The sequence below is a fragment of the Mesoplodon mirus genome (genome assembly GCF_964341445.2).
Source record: "Mesoplodon mirus genome assembly, chromosome: 18".
In the NCBI taxonomy this organism is placed as follows: Eukaryota; Metazoa; Chordata; class Mammalia; order Artiodactyla; family Ziphiidae; genus Mesoplodon; species Mesoplodon mirus.
Genome location: NC_138994.1, coordinates 48,849,912 through 48,863,720, shown reverse-complemented (window position 1 = coordinate 48,863,720; position 13,809 = coordinate 48,849,912). Strand labels below are relative to the sequence as shown.

At 48.7% G+C, this 13,809-nt stretch overlaps 1 protein-coding gene across 8 annotated transcripts in view; it reads left to right on the top strand.

Moving 5' to 3' along the window:
• SLC13A5 (solute carrier family 13 member 5) overlaps positions 1-12,000 on the top strand; it is a 31,067-nt gene extending 19,067 nt beyond the window's left edge. For 2 of the 8 annotated variants that reach the window (XM_082604077.1, XM_082604081.1), the window contains 2 exons: positions 1,028-1,189; positions 4,229-4,631. In XM_082604077.1, the coding sequence (XP_082460203.1) occupies positions 1,028-1,189; positions 4,229-4,525 (459 nt within the window). In that variant the 3' untranslated portion in view covers positions 4,526-4,631. Of the gene's footprint in view, positions 1-1,027; positions 1,190-1,924 lie in introns of all 8 variants that reach the window. The other 6 variants (XR_014291927.1, XM_082604080.1, XM_082604078.1 and 3 more) reach the window with 6 other exon arrangements.
• Positions 12,001-13,809: the final 1,809 nt, after the last annotated feature.

The window sequence follows — 13,809 nt, the reverse complement described above, 5'->3', positions numbered from 1 at the left end:
AGTGACACATGAGTAAAGAAATCAGCCTGTTATATCCAGCTGAGGAACAGCAGACGATAAGGCTGGTGAGGCTCACAGAAGCCACTTCACTGAGGGTCAAGATAGGGAGTGTGGACCTTATTCTGAAGGTGGTGGGTAGCTACTAAAGGGTTGAGGCCAGAGAGTAACTTGGTCAGACCTGCACTTGGGAAAAATCTCTTGGATGTCTGAAGTGGAGGCCTAGGCCGGACAGGGGTTGGGGAAGACCCAGTAGATGCTCCATAGCCTTCATCTAACACAGGCTCAGAACACTGGACTCCATGGACCACTGTCTCCTTCTTGAAACTCCTTCCTCCTTTGGTCCCCAAGACATCATTTTCTCCTGTCTACTTCTAACTCTGGCTGTTCCTGCCCTGCCTCCTTGGTTTACTTTTCCTCTGTTCTCCCTTAAATATGAGTGTTCCTGAAAGTTCTGTCGTTGGCTTCTTCTTTGTTCACGTTTCAGTCTCTCCCTGGACAATCTATTCTTAGCCTAAAGCCCCAAATCTAAATTTCCAATTTCTGGCTCAAATCACTCTCTTGAGCTTTAAGAACTGTGGGAGACAGAGAGGAGATGATGGACATGAGATGTTTTAGGTGACATGGTGACTGGGCATAAGAAATAAGGGGGACAGAGACCCCAGGATGACCCCCTAGCCTTCTAGGTTGGACACTAGGTGAGTCTAGTCACTGGGCTGGGGAGCCCAGGGGGAGCAGAAGATGAATTCAGGTTGGGGCATGTTGGGTCTGACACGCTCATGGGATATCTGGGTGGAAATCCAGACAGCAGACCAGCTGGGCTGGAAATGAGGATTTAAAAGACAGCAGAGTGAGGATGGAGATTGAAATTGTGGGTATGGATTAGATCACCTATGGTATGTATGCAGAGAGAGAGAATCAGAAGTGAGGGATGGGCTGAGCTCTTTGGAGACAGATGAAGGTCCCTCCAGGCTCCGGAAGAACTGTGAGCCACGAGCCCTGTGGTGACTGCCCTCCCTGTATTTCCCAGGCCTCGGGGCTGTCAGAATGGATGGGGAAGCAGATGGAGCCCTTGCATGCTGTGTCCCCAGCAGCCATCACCTTGATCTTGTCCACACTCATTGCCGTGCTCACTGAATGCACAAGCAACGTGGCTACCACCACCCTGTTCCTGCCCATCTTTGCCTCCATGGTAAGTAACTGCTGGGGGTGATGACCCTTAGTCATCATTTCATAGGAAGCTGACCATATCCTGGGTCCCTAGAGAGGCAGTGACATCAGGGGCCCAAGCCTGGCCAGGCTCTGGAGACCTGGGTCCTGAGCCCTGCTCCAACACAGACCTGTGTGCCCTTGATGGCCCTGGGCCTGCGCTCAATGCTTCGCTGTTCTTCATTGTATCCTCCACGCTGACCAAAAGTGCTAAGCAACAACCAGGTGCCCTAAATTTATTTATAAATGTAACAGATTATTTCTCAAGCTGTGGAGACAGGGCTTACACCAAGGATGCCATGGGGGAATGATAGAGGGTCTCTCAGAATATAGCACAGGTGAGCAGGAGGCCTGCAGGACAGGGGGACACCATTGGCTGGAACCCACCAGGAAGAGATCTTGGGGGAAATGGAGCCTGGGAATGGTGGGAGGGAGAGGACGCTCTGGGAAGATGGAGTAGCCCACATAAAGGAAATGAAGTGCATGACTGAAAACTCCCAGAAGCCTTGCTTGGCAAGCTCAGGGATTGGGGATCAGTGGGCACTGAGCCCAGAGAGGCTGTGGGTGGTGGTGGATGGGGATGCTGAGTGCCAGGCTAAAGAGCTGTGTTCCGTGGGTAAGCATGTTTTTGAATTGGGACTAAGAAGAAAGCAGAGCTTACAGGAAGCTCGACTGTGACCTTCTCTTGCATTTCCTTTTGTCACTCATCATTTGGCAGTACCAACCTCAAGGTGGTACAGAAAGAGCCCGAGGTTTGGAGTCAGAAGACCTGAGTTCAAGTTGTGAGATCCTCAAACCCGTCACTCGAGTTCTTTCCCCTACTCTTGTGCTGAGGGTCAAGAAGGATGAGGCCTATGAAAACCCTCTATAGATGCAAAATGAGCCGGGGAGAGGCTGGGGCTGTCATTCTGGAGTTGGGAGGACAGACTTACAAAGGCCTCAACACAGGATTGAAGTTGGTAAATTTTCATTCAGTTGCCAGGGTGTCCACGTGTATAAAAAGCAAACCCAAGTGATTTTCTCCTTTTATTCCAAGAGAAGATGGAAGTGTTAGAAAGAGCAAGGTGGCCCATCTCCCCCTCCCCTAAGCAGGCTGCCCAGGGCGAAAAGATGCCGAAGAACGTCTTCTGATGCTGGTCGTGCCATAGTGAGGACTCCTTCCCCTAGCAGAGGCCTGGCTTTGTCACCTCCAGACACTAGTCAAATGGGGGTCTTCACCTGAGAGGGTGGCCAGGCCCTTCTAAAACAAGCTTTTCTAGAATCCGAAGCCCCGAGTTAGATTCCACACAGACCTCACACTCCTGCTTCAGCACCCACCTGCAGGCAAGGGGAAGGTGGTGACCCCCCAGCTGGGTCACAGAGGCACATGGGGTGCATACACCATGGGGAAACCAGGAAGCAGCCTGGTTCCTCTCAGTTACTCCTAGAGGGAGTGTAACTGGCGCAGCCTTTTCAGAGACCTGTTTACCCATGGGAACCATAACCTGAAACCTGCTCATACCCTTTCACTCTGGGAATCTTTTTTTTTTCCAATAAAAAAAATATTTATTTTTTCCTATGGTTTAGAATATATCAATACAGTGATACATGTATATATGTTATAATAAAACCCCCTACATTAAAAGTATATGCTAAAATACTTTCCTGATAGTGGTGAAAATAAAGAAAATTGGAGGCCACTGGTAAAAAAAATATTATGTACATATTTATATTTTGTGCATAGAAAGGTTTAACATATAAGGTTTGTGAAAATAAAGTGACAAGGATTTAAAAAAACCCAACTGCTAAGAGATTACACCGGACTCTGGGAATTTTATGTCCAGGAATCTGTATTAGGAAAATCATCAGAGATGCCTACAAGCTTATATTATAAAGATGCACATCAAAGAATTATTTGTTATAAAAATACTTCCATAATAGCAGGGATTGGTGAAATAAGTTATCATATATTCATACAATGTAATACTATCAAGCCGTTTAAAAAAAATCACAGTCCTGAAGGGTATTTCATAAAATGGGAACACATAATTTTCAAAGCTGAAAATGTGATACATACACATAGCCAGAAAATGTCTAAAATACCAAAGAGTATACAGACCCTTACGCTCTAGCTTCCTCCCTAGAGACAACTCCTGTTATTAATTCCTTAGGTATCTTTCTGGACGTATTACACATGCACACACAGACACAAACACTCTCCTTTTAAACAAATGGCATTATTCCATGGTCCTGTTCTGCACCTTATTGAATCTAATCATATATCTTGGAGATCCTTCCATTGTTAGCACATACGACCTACTCAATTCTTGTTTTCAGCTGCAAACTATTCCATTGTTTGTATATATGCATTTTATTTGACCGTCCTGCTATTGATGGCTGTTGAGTCTGTTTCCTGTGTGTTTGGCTGTTACAATATTGCACTGAACGTCTCTGCATGTGTGTCTGCTCTCATGTGCAAGGAGATCTGCGTGATAGATTATTAATTTTGATATTGACAAACATTACAAATTATTATGTCATTCATTCATTCAACAAATATTTATGAACATCTGTCTACTCTGTGCTAGATGTGGCTGAATTTTAAGCTTTAAACAGATGGATACCAAATTTCATACACAAAATGATCCCAAATGTATATAAAAACACATACATACAGAGGCACACCCACAGGTGAGAGATGTGGTCCCTGCCCTCTAGGCTCTCTCTGTGTCAGGACAGACAGACAGACATGTGCACACATGGGCTGCAGGAGCGCCCAGCATGGTCTCTGGCACATAGTAGGTGCCCAAGAAGTATACGTTGAGTGAATTGAGGGGGTTCAGAAAGGCTTCCCAGTAAGTTTAGCCTTCAGGGTCCAGCAGGGTTATCATCCAGATGTGGCAAAGGGTAGAGGAGCCAGCAGGACAAAGGCACAGAGGTGGGAATGTACACAGTACATTAGGGAAAAGCTGTTCAGAGTGATGGTCCCCGGGAGCTTCTGTTTTCTGCATCTGTGACGTTGTAGCGCTGTGTTTTTCCCCAGTCACGTTCCATTGGCCTCAACCCGCTGTACATCATGATCCCCTGTACCCTGACTTCATCCTTTGCCTTCATGTTGCCCGTGGCCACCCCACCTAATGCCATCGTGTTTTCCTATGGACACCTCAAGGTTTCCGACATGGTAACGCAGCCGCTTTTATTCACTCCTATCAGCTATGATGCTTTTGTCATGAGGGATGCCCCATTTATGAATGACCTGTGGTGTCAAACAGTTTGGGACCAAATGTCCAGACCTAACTCATTATTTGCATTTATATGCAGCTTTTTTCTTCTGTTTTGACATGATCTCTTATTTCATAGACTGTTCTGTCTCCCAAAGCTGAGAGGTGGGTTACAGAATCTCCCACCTGGAAGTGCCCGAGCAGCCACCAGGGGAGCCTTCACTGAGCACTTGGAAGGGGTGAGGGTGGGAGTCCCACATGGACAAGATGGACTTCACAATCTAGTAAGAACCCGTGAGGACAGTCAGGAGGGGCAAGGCTGAGATGAGGGGAAATGTTAATGACAGCCAAAGAGATTGACAGAGGTGTCTACAGACATGGAAGCAGGCAGGGGGAGAGACACCACTGCCTGGGAGGAGATGCTGCCTTGGAAACAAATGCTGCCAAAGGAGGAACTCTTCAGTTCTGCTTTGGCTTTATCCCAGCCTCCGGTGGGAGGAGGGCGGCTCTGCAGCTCCAGAATGGGGAGAGGCAAGTGGGCAAACAGGGGAGGCCAGGAAGGCAGGTCCCTCCCTCGGCCCAGTCAGGTGTTAGTTAACTCAGAGCCTCTGCTGGGTATCTTTGGGACTCCATGGAGCATTCTCACACAGAGGGTGGGTCCCAGAAACCAGGAATTGCAAACTCAATTCCAATCCCCAGTGAAAAATCTGCCACAGGGTGTGAAAGCAATGGTTAGTGAGCACCCAAAGAACGCAGAGCAGGCCCTAGAAAGGCCAGCACGTGCCTGTGGGACGGTGAAGGTGCTGGGGTGAGCGCTGGACCTGGAGTCAGACCCGGGCCCCTCCAGTAACTCCCTCACCTCCCTGAGGCCCAGTTTTCCAAACGTCCCAATGGGCCTGAAGAGCCCACCTGTCCTGCCTGTTTCCCAGGCTGCTTTAGCAGTGGTGATTCTTACTGGACACGAAGTTGCTCTGTCTGGGGGGTGGGGTGAGCACAGGGCCTGGCCTGGGGATGGGAGGCCCAGCAAACAGCCTTTGTTCCCTTCTCCCAGAGTGCTGGTTCCCTAGGCCCATTCACCTTTGTTCTGACAGCCTGGCAGACCCGAGGGTGCTGACTCTGACCCTGTTTTTTTCCAGATGAAAACAGGACTAATAATGAACGTCATTGGGATCACCTGTGTGTTTTTGGCCGTCAACACCTGGGGACGGGTCATATTTGACTTGGACAGTTTCCCTGACTGGGCTAATGTGACAGCACATTGAGACTCAGGAAGAGCCGCAAGACCACGCCCAAGGCCCCTGCCCTTCTGAGGACACCCGAACCTTCCACTACAACTTGTAGCAGAGCTTTGGGGTTCATGCCCCAAGGTGACCCCATGATGCCCACACCCCACGGAGACCCAGCCAACGGGCCACCTCTTCCGCCACACCTGGGGTCTCAGCTGGGGACGGGTGTCTGGAGGCCAGGCTCGGAAGTGAAGGGAGCCTCCCATAAGGCTGCTGGCATCCATCTTTCCTGGGGGCCTGCCATCATCTCTGGGACGGGCATGGTCCCACCCCCACTAAGCCTCGAGCTGGCCCCATGGCTGGGCTCTGGTGTTCTCTTGTCATCTAAATGGCAATCAGATCCCAGCTCTGGAGGTGAGAAAACAACCTTCCAGAGCCTGTGTCTCTCCCAGCTTACCTTGGGCTGCCTCAGATCCCTCCTGTCACTCGGAAGGGACAATCCAGCCCGGGGACAAAACGTCCGGTCCTGGGCAGCTTTCCGCTGCTGGAGCGAGTGGGAATCAGAGCCTCCTGGGACCACCAGGAGTATGGTGCCACCGCCAAAGGATGAGGGATTTGAGTCGATAACTTCCGGATGACGCCACCTGCAGCGCCCCACTAACGGGTCCCGCTCCGTTTGAACTGACACTTTAGACCCCCTTCCCAGCTCTGTGGGGCACCTCCTCCGGCTCCTAGGCCCCTCTGTTGTCTGGACGACATTTGCTGGAATCCGCCCCTTCTCTCCCAGGCCGGTCAGTTTGGCTCTTCCGGGAGATGCTTTTCCTGCCCCACGACAGCTGGGATCACACTCCAAGTATGGGCAGTGATGGCCTCCTTTGGGGCCACAGGCAGAGGTCTAGGTCCTCCCTCACCTGCAGACCCAGAGGGAATACCTGTTAACCACCAAAAGCAGGGTTCCTTCAGGGTTTGTCTGTCATGCCAGAGTTTGGGCACCTCTGGGGAGAGCCTCCCTCTGCTGACTGGTCTTGGCAGTCTAGCCGGCTGCTGACAGAGCATCGTTGAGAACAAGCAGTGCCCGGCAGTCCCTGAGCAGACAGCCCCTGCCCATGAGTGAATCTATCTGAACTTGCTGGACAAAGACTCCAGAGTGGCCTGGGAACCCTCAGAACAACCTGTGAGACACATGAGAGAATCCTATTCTCCTACCCACCAACCCAATTTTCTTTCCTTCTTGTGCTGCTCCATTGATGGTATTTTTCAGAGCAGGAGAAAGCCTGGGAACCCAAGGAACCCCCATGCCCCACCCGAGGACCAAGCATACACCACCTGGTTCCTTGGGTGGGATGATGTCTGAGCGCCCAGTCTGTCTCCCATGGAAGGTGCACGGCGCTGTCTCCGGCTTTCTGCTGTGTGTGGGGTGGGGGTGGGCAGGCAGGTGGATGAATGAACACTTACTGCCCACCTCCAGTGTGCCAGACCTCCCTGGCCCTGGTGCATCAGACAGTTATCTCATTCAGTCTTTGCAGCAGCCTGCAAGATAGGCAGGCATTATTAACCTCCTCTGTCTTTCATTAATACTGGGGCTCAGAGAGGCCACGTCATGTCCAAAGTCACAAATCAAGTTAGTGGTGGCTAAGGTTCCAAATTGGGTCTTCTGCTGCCATGTCCACTGCTGCTTCCTCTAGCCATTAAGGGCCTTGGCCTTACAGGTACGGTAGGGAAAGGTGGGTGGCCAAGAGCACATCTACCCCAAGGCCCTGCCTGCTCAGGGATCATTCACAAGAGCCCTTTCTGTTGCCTCCTCTGAGATGGGCTTAGGTCAGTCCTGGAACAGACAGGGCTGGTCTTTGCCCAGAGAAATAAAGCCTTTGGTTGGAGAGAGCAGTATGGAAATGGCTACCTGCTCCCCTGCCAAGATAAAACCGACCCACCCCTCTATCACTACTCCCTACACTGCCGCTGTTGATGTGTCTGCCCCACCAGTGAGGGCTCCCAAGGACTTGCACTGCCTGCTGGGTCCAGTGCTGGCCCTATGGCTAATCCACAGCAGGCCACCACAAGTGTGATTGGTAAATAAATGATTGATCAGTATTGTCAATTAGATGTATGCCTGGTGGTAGTGAGCAAGGTCAGTGAAGGTCATCCAACGTGGGCAATGAAGGATGAGTAGGACTGGCCAGGCTGATGGGGGAGGATGTGGTGGGGTGGGTGGAAGCGGGGGGATTCCATCTGGTTGAGGGATGACAAGAAAGCTGGGCGGGGGTTCAGGAGAACAGATCCCAAGGTTGAGGAGGCTGACCAAGGGCTGTTTCTAAACAGTGTCTCTTGAAGTTGGCTGGAGTTGCACTAACATTTATGGCCAGTGCCGATCAGGATTGCTTTCGGCTGCAAGTAGGAGAAAACCTAGCTAACAGCAGCTTAAATCATAAGGGCATTTAATGTCTACTTAACAAGAAGTCTGGAGGTAGACGGTTGCTGGCACTGGTCCAGCAGCTCACTCGGGCCACCAAAGACTTGGGATTGATCGTCCACTTTGCTATCTTAAGGGTGCTATGCCTCTACTGTCATGCTTGACCCTCATACTATATACACATCTGCACTGAAGGCAGGAAGGAAGGTGTGGGAGATGGGGGCATGATGGAGCCTACTGCATCTTTCCCTTTTATTAGAAAAGCAAAAGCTCTCTCAGAAGGCCCTACAATCTTCCCTTTATGTCTTGTTGGCCAGAACTAGATCATATGCCCACTCTTAAGCCAATCACTGACAAAGGGGAATTAGAATACCATGAGACCAATTAGGACTCATTTCTTGGGCGTGGGAAATTGGCCTATGTTTCCTGAAATCAAGAGGTTTTCACCTACTACAAAATATGGCTTCCGGCAGGGGAAGAAAAGGGGGAGCTGCTGGGTCGGTGATGAACCAGTGTCTGCTATTATGACCCTTTCAGAGGGCTGCCCTCACTCCAGGCTACTTGAGTGGCTCCCTTTCCATGGAATTCAGTAGAAACACATTCCTAGGTAGGAAGAGAGTATGTGTTTGGTCAAGGGCTTCACCTCTGCCTCCACTTCCAGGAGAACCACTGGATTGGGAGGCTAGAGTCTGAGTCATGGACCAAGCTCAGTCCTGACGTCAGATACTGAACAAGTCAGTCCACTCTCTGGGCCTCAGTTTCCATCAGGAAGGGGCCAGACTAGAGCATCTGTAAGGGCCTTTCCCCAGAGTCATGAAGACCCTTACCCCACTGACCCTTCATCTGCTTGGGCCAGATGCAGCCCCTGCCACATCCCCATGATGTCTTGGCTTAAAGTCTATTACATGGCCCACTCCCTGCTCCCATCTGGGTCTTAGCCATTTGCCGAAAGCCCTGAGACCTTTTCCCCATTGATATTTTGCCTCATATTTTGTAAAGAGGTTCTACCCAAGACCCTTGATTTCTTTCTTCTTAGCATACATCAGACATTTGGGCCCAAGGTTAGCTGAACACATAATCCTGACCAGGATTGCTCTCTGAACTGTTTTGCCAAGGACTTATGACTCCACAAGGATCCCATGCGTTCCAGGGTTCCTTATCCTTTGATCCTGGAATTGGGATCCTTCCCTGTCCCTCTGAGCTGAGGACTTCCTTAGAGAAAGACCTGGACTGCCTCCTCTGGCAAAGCCAGTGAGCAGGGCATCTCCCTGGGACAGGAAAAGTCTTCCTTCCTCCCCATCATCCCTTACACACAAGAATAATGGATAATGAAACTTTTGCTCTGGACTTCAAGCAGGGAGTCAGCTCACTAGCACAGAGTCCAATTCTCAAAATGAATATGGACATTCCCTGGTAGGACCCTTGATGGCATGTTCTCGTTTGTGGAAATAAAGACCAAATGCTGGACTGTCTGGTTAAAAATTACACCTGGAAGTCCTATTCTTAGCTCAGAACTCCTTTTTCTGGGGTACTCTCTCCCCTGGTCCCACATCCTCTTAAAAGCCTTGTCTTTCAACCCACCAAAGCAGCTTCTTTTCACATTAAAAAAAAATTCCATCATGATAAATCTTCCACATCATAGGATGGCTTTTTACATTCTCCAACAGAAAGCTTATCATTTCCTGCCCAAATCCTTGTGCTCAGATAGATATTCAGTTTATGTCCTGTGGTGTCCTGAGCCAGGATTCAGGTTCTCACTTCCCTGCCCCAGAAACACCTTCCAGGCGCTTCCCTGATATGCTTGTGCAAATGCCCACTCCTGCTCTCAGAGACATAGGCACCCCCCCCTGCTGGCAGTGTTGGAGTAGCATTTATGTCCCTGCTTCCAGCTATCAAGGGTAGAGAAATATGACAATTCAACCTCAGAACACCCTGTTACCCAATCAAGAAATTTTAACTAGTGTTTATATCTAAAAAGTTACCACGAACACAGTGAAAAAATTCCAACAGTACAAAAAAGTATTGAGACTTGTCCCTCCACTTTAGACCTTGAGGCCTCCAGGCCCTTCCAGAAAGGCAACCGTTGCCCAACAGTGTCTTACATGTCCTTCCAGACATGTTACATATACAGTCAGCCCGCAGGGGTCGGCTCCAGGACCCCTGAGGGTACCAAAATCTGCGGATGCGCACGTCCCTTGTATAAGATGGCCTAGTACAGTCGGCACCCCCGTATCTGAGATCCTGCATGGTGGTTGGTTGAATCTGCAGAGGCAGAACTCGAGGATACAGAGGCCCAACTGCACACAAGCTTATGTGATAGGTATGTGTCCTCTTTATCACACCTGGGAGCAAACTGTACACATTTTCTGCCCTTGCTTCCACCCCTCCCCCTTAATTTATGTGGAGATCATTCCATTTCAGGACATATTAAGTTTGACTTTATTTCCCCATTCAATAGTTAATTTTGTTTTTATTTTTTATTTTTGGCTGTTCCGCAGCTTGTGGGAGCCTAGTTCCCCGATCAGGGATTGAACCCAGGGCCCGGAAGTGAGAGCACCAAGTTCTAACCACTGGACCAACAGGGAATTCCCAATTTTGTTTATAAACTGAGGTAAACTTAAATTCAGTGAATTGCACAGATCTTAAGTGTACAATTCAGTGATTTAGACAACTGTATAAAAGGTGTAAGCAACGCCTCATTTCCATCTCCTTAACCCCTGAAGGTTCTCCTGCCCCTTCCAGGAAGCTGCACCTTCTTGAGGCAACCACTGTACTCATTTCTGTCAGCATGGGTTGGTCTTGCCTGTTGAAATTCATGTAAATGGAATCATACAGTACCTACTCTTGTGTCTGATTTATTTTGTGCAACAAAATGCTTTAGAAATTCATTCCTGTTGCGTGTATCCATTCATTCCTTTTATCGTCGTTGCTAAGTAGTGTTCCATTGTATGAATATGCCAGTTTGTTTATTCTCCTTTGATGGGCGTTAGGTTTGCTCCAGTTGAGGGCTATCTGAATAGAGCTGTTATAAAATTCTCTGCATAAGTCTTTTTGTGGACATATGTTTTCACTTCTCTGGGCTGTGTGCCTAGGAGTAAGCCTCAGTCTTTTTAAAAGCTGCATAGTATTCTATTGTAAGTGTATACCGCATAATAAACAAGACCCCTGTTGATGGGCATTTGGGTCATTTCCAATCTTTTGCTAAGACTGTAATAAACGTGTCTACTTAAATCTTTGTAAACGTACGTGAGTAGAATACTTGCCTAGAATGGCATGCTGGATGAAAACGTATATGTATTTAAATCTGGGACAGAGGGGAATTCCCTGGCAGTCCAGTGATTAAGGTTCTGCACTTTCACTGCTGAGGGCCCGGGTTCCACCCCTGGTTGGGGAGCTAAGATCCCACAAGCTGTGTGGCGCCTCGGCCCCCCTACCCCCCAAAAAAATCTGGGACAGATATTGCCAACTTACTTTCCAAAAAGGCTATGCCAATATATATTCTCAAGAACTGTGCATGAGAACTTCCCTGGTGGCGCAGTGGTTAAGAATCCGCCTGCCAATGAAGGGGACACGGGTTCGGGCCCTAGTCTGGGAAGATCCCACATGCTGCGGAGCAACTAAGTCCGTGTGCCACAACTACTGAGCCTGCACTCCACAGCCCGTGAGCCACAACTACTGAGCCCGTGTGCCACAACTACTGAAGCCCGTGCGCCTAGAGCCTGTGCTCCACAAGAGAAGCCACCGCAATGAGAAGCCCACGCACTGCAACGAAGAGTAGCCCCCATTCGCCGCAACTAGAGAAAGCCCGCGTGCAGCAACGAAGACCCAATGCAGCCAAAAAAAAAAACAAGCACTGTGCATGAGGCCATATTCTCACATATCCTGAATAACTCTGTATATAATCAAATTTCTCAATCATTGCTACTCTGATAGTTGCAAAATGCTATCTCATGATTTTCATTCTCATTTCTTTAAATTGCAAGTAACATTTATAATTTTTTCACATATTTATAATCCATTTGTGTATCCTTTTTTGGGGGGTAAACCCCTTTTTTCCTATTTTAAGAGTTTTTTAAAAAGGCCTTTACTTATTCACTTATAAGAACTCTTTATATATTAAGGAAATTAGTCATTTGTCATAAGAATATTTATAATGTATGCTAAAATATGGTAAAACTCTGTTTATTCTTCTTTTTAATCCTCCCCACCTCCTGCCCCCAGCTATCATCACATATGTTTCCATAAGAATTTCTGAATCAGCTTCTCTAGTTCCAAAAAAACCCTGGTTGGCAGTTACCTCTCTGACTATCTCTCTGCTACTCTGCCTCACTCTCCAGGGTTTCCTGACCTCAGCACAACTGGCATTTCAGACCAAATAAATCTTTGTTGTAGGAAGCTGTCTGTGCACTGCAGGATGTTCAGCAGCATCCCGGCATCTATTCACCGGAGACCAGCAGCAACCCCGCACTTCCCACCCCTCGTTGTGACAATGAAAAATGTCTCCAGGCATCCCCAAATGTCTAAGAACCACTGACTCACTCTGATCTAACTACACAGGCCTCTTTGCTGCTCCTAGAGCACACCAAGTACACTCCTGCCCCATCACCTCCTTTAAATCTCTGCTCAAATATTACTACTACTCAGGCTGTTTTAAATTATATCTCCCCACCCACCCCACACTCTCTATAATGTCTTTGATTTTTCTCTATTGCATTTTTCATCTAGCGTACTATAAAATTTACTTCTTTAGTTCTTCATTTTGTTTGTCTATCTCTCCTATCTTTAAGACTGTAAGCCCCACGAAGGCAGGGATTTTTGCCTGTTTCGTTCAATCCTGTATTCCCTGTGCCTAGAACACACCTGGTACACAGTAATGGCTCAATATATATTAGATGACTAAATGAATCAGAATAGGTTTATAGATTAGATAAGAAATGACATCTTTATAATATTGATCCATGCTACACAACAAAATGTTATTTTTCCATATATTAAACTTTTATGTCCTCCTGTAAAGTTTTCAAGTTTCTTACAAATAAGAAATACTAAATGTTTTTTGCAGTAAACATTTGCCCAGCCTGTTTTTCCCCATTTGTGGACTTGGGAAGCCAAAATACCTGACTCAAAAGGGGTGAGGACAGGCTGCCAGCTGCTTCCCTGGCCAGTGACCCTTGGGCCTGGGGTCATGTCTAGAAGCCCTCGCTGTCTCTCTTGCCCATCACCCAGCCCAGAGTGCTTCCTTCTGGCAGGGCCTCCACTGTGGCTGATGGCACTCCCTAGGTATCCATCTCTGTCCACCTCCCTGAGGGGCGCCAGCTAAGGGGTATTGAAGTGATATCACTCAAGACAATCCCACTGTGTGGGGCCTCCCCAGAGACCCAAGGGCTCACCTCTGAGCTCTCGTGTGGGGCAGGTGACAGACACACTGAGGGTGACTTTACCTTTCCTGGCCAGCTCCCTAGCCTAACAGGAGGGGCCTGTGCTAGGGGACAGATTGTCCAGCAGAGTAGGGGTGTCGGAGAAGAGGTCTGTCCTTGACAGGCTCTGAGAGGAGAGAAAGAGGGGGCTTCCTTCCTGTTCTCTGTTTCCCCAGACCCTTCCAGATGGGCCCCTGCTCCCCAGCTTGCACTGCACTCCCGCCCAGGTCTGAAGTGTGGGAGTGGTGGTGAGACCTGAGGCACAGCCGAGCTCCGGACTTCCTCCCTGCGTGTGGTCTCTCGCCTGTGAAACAATGACCCTTCTATGGTCTGAGAGCTCTGGGCTGGGC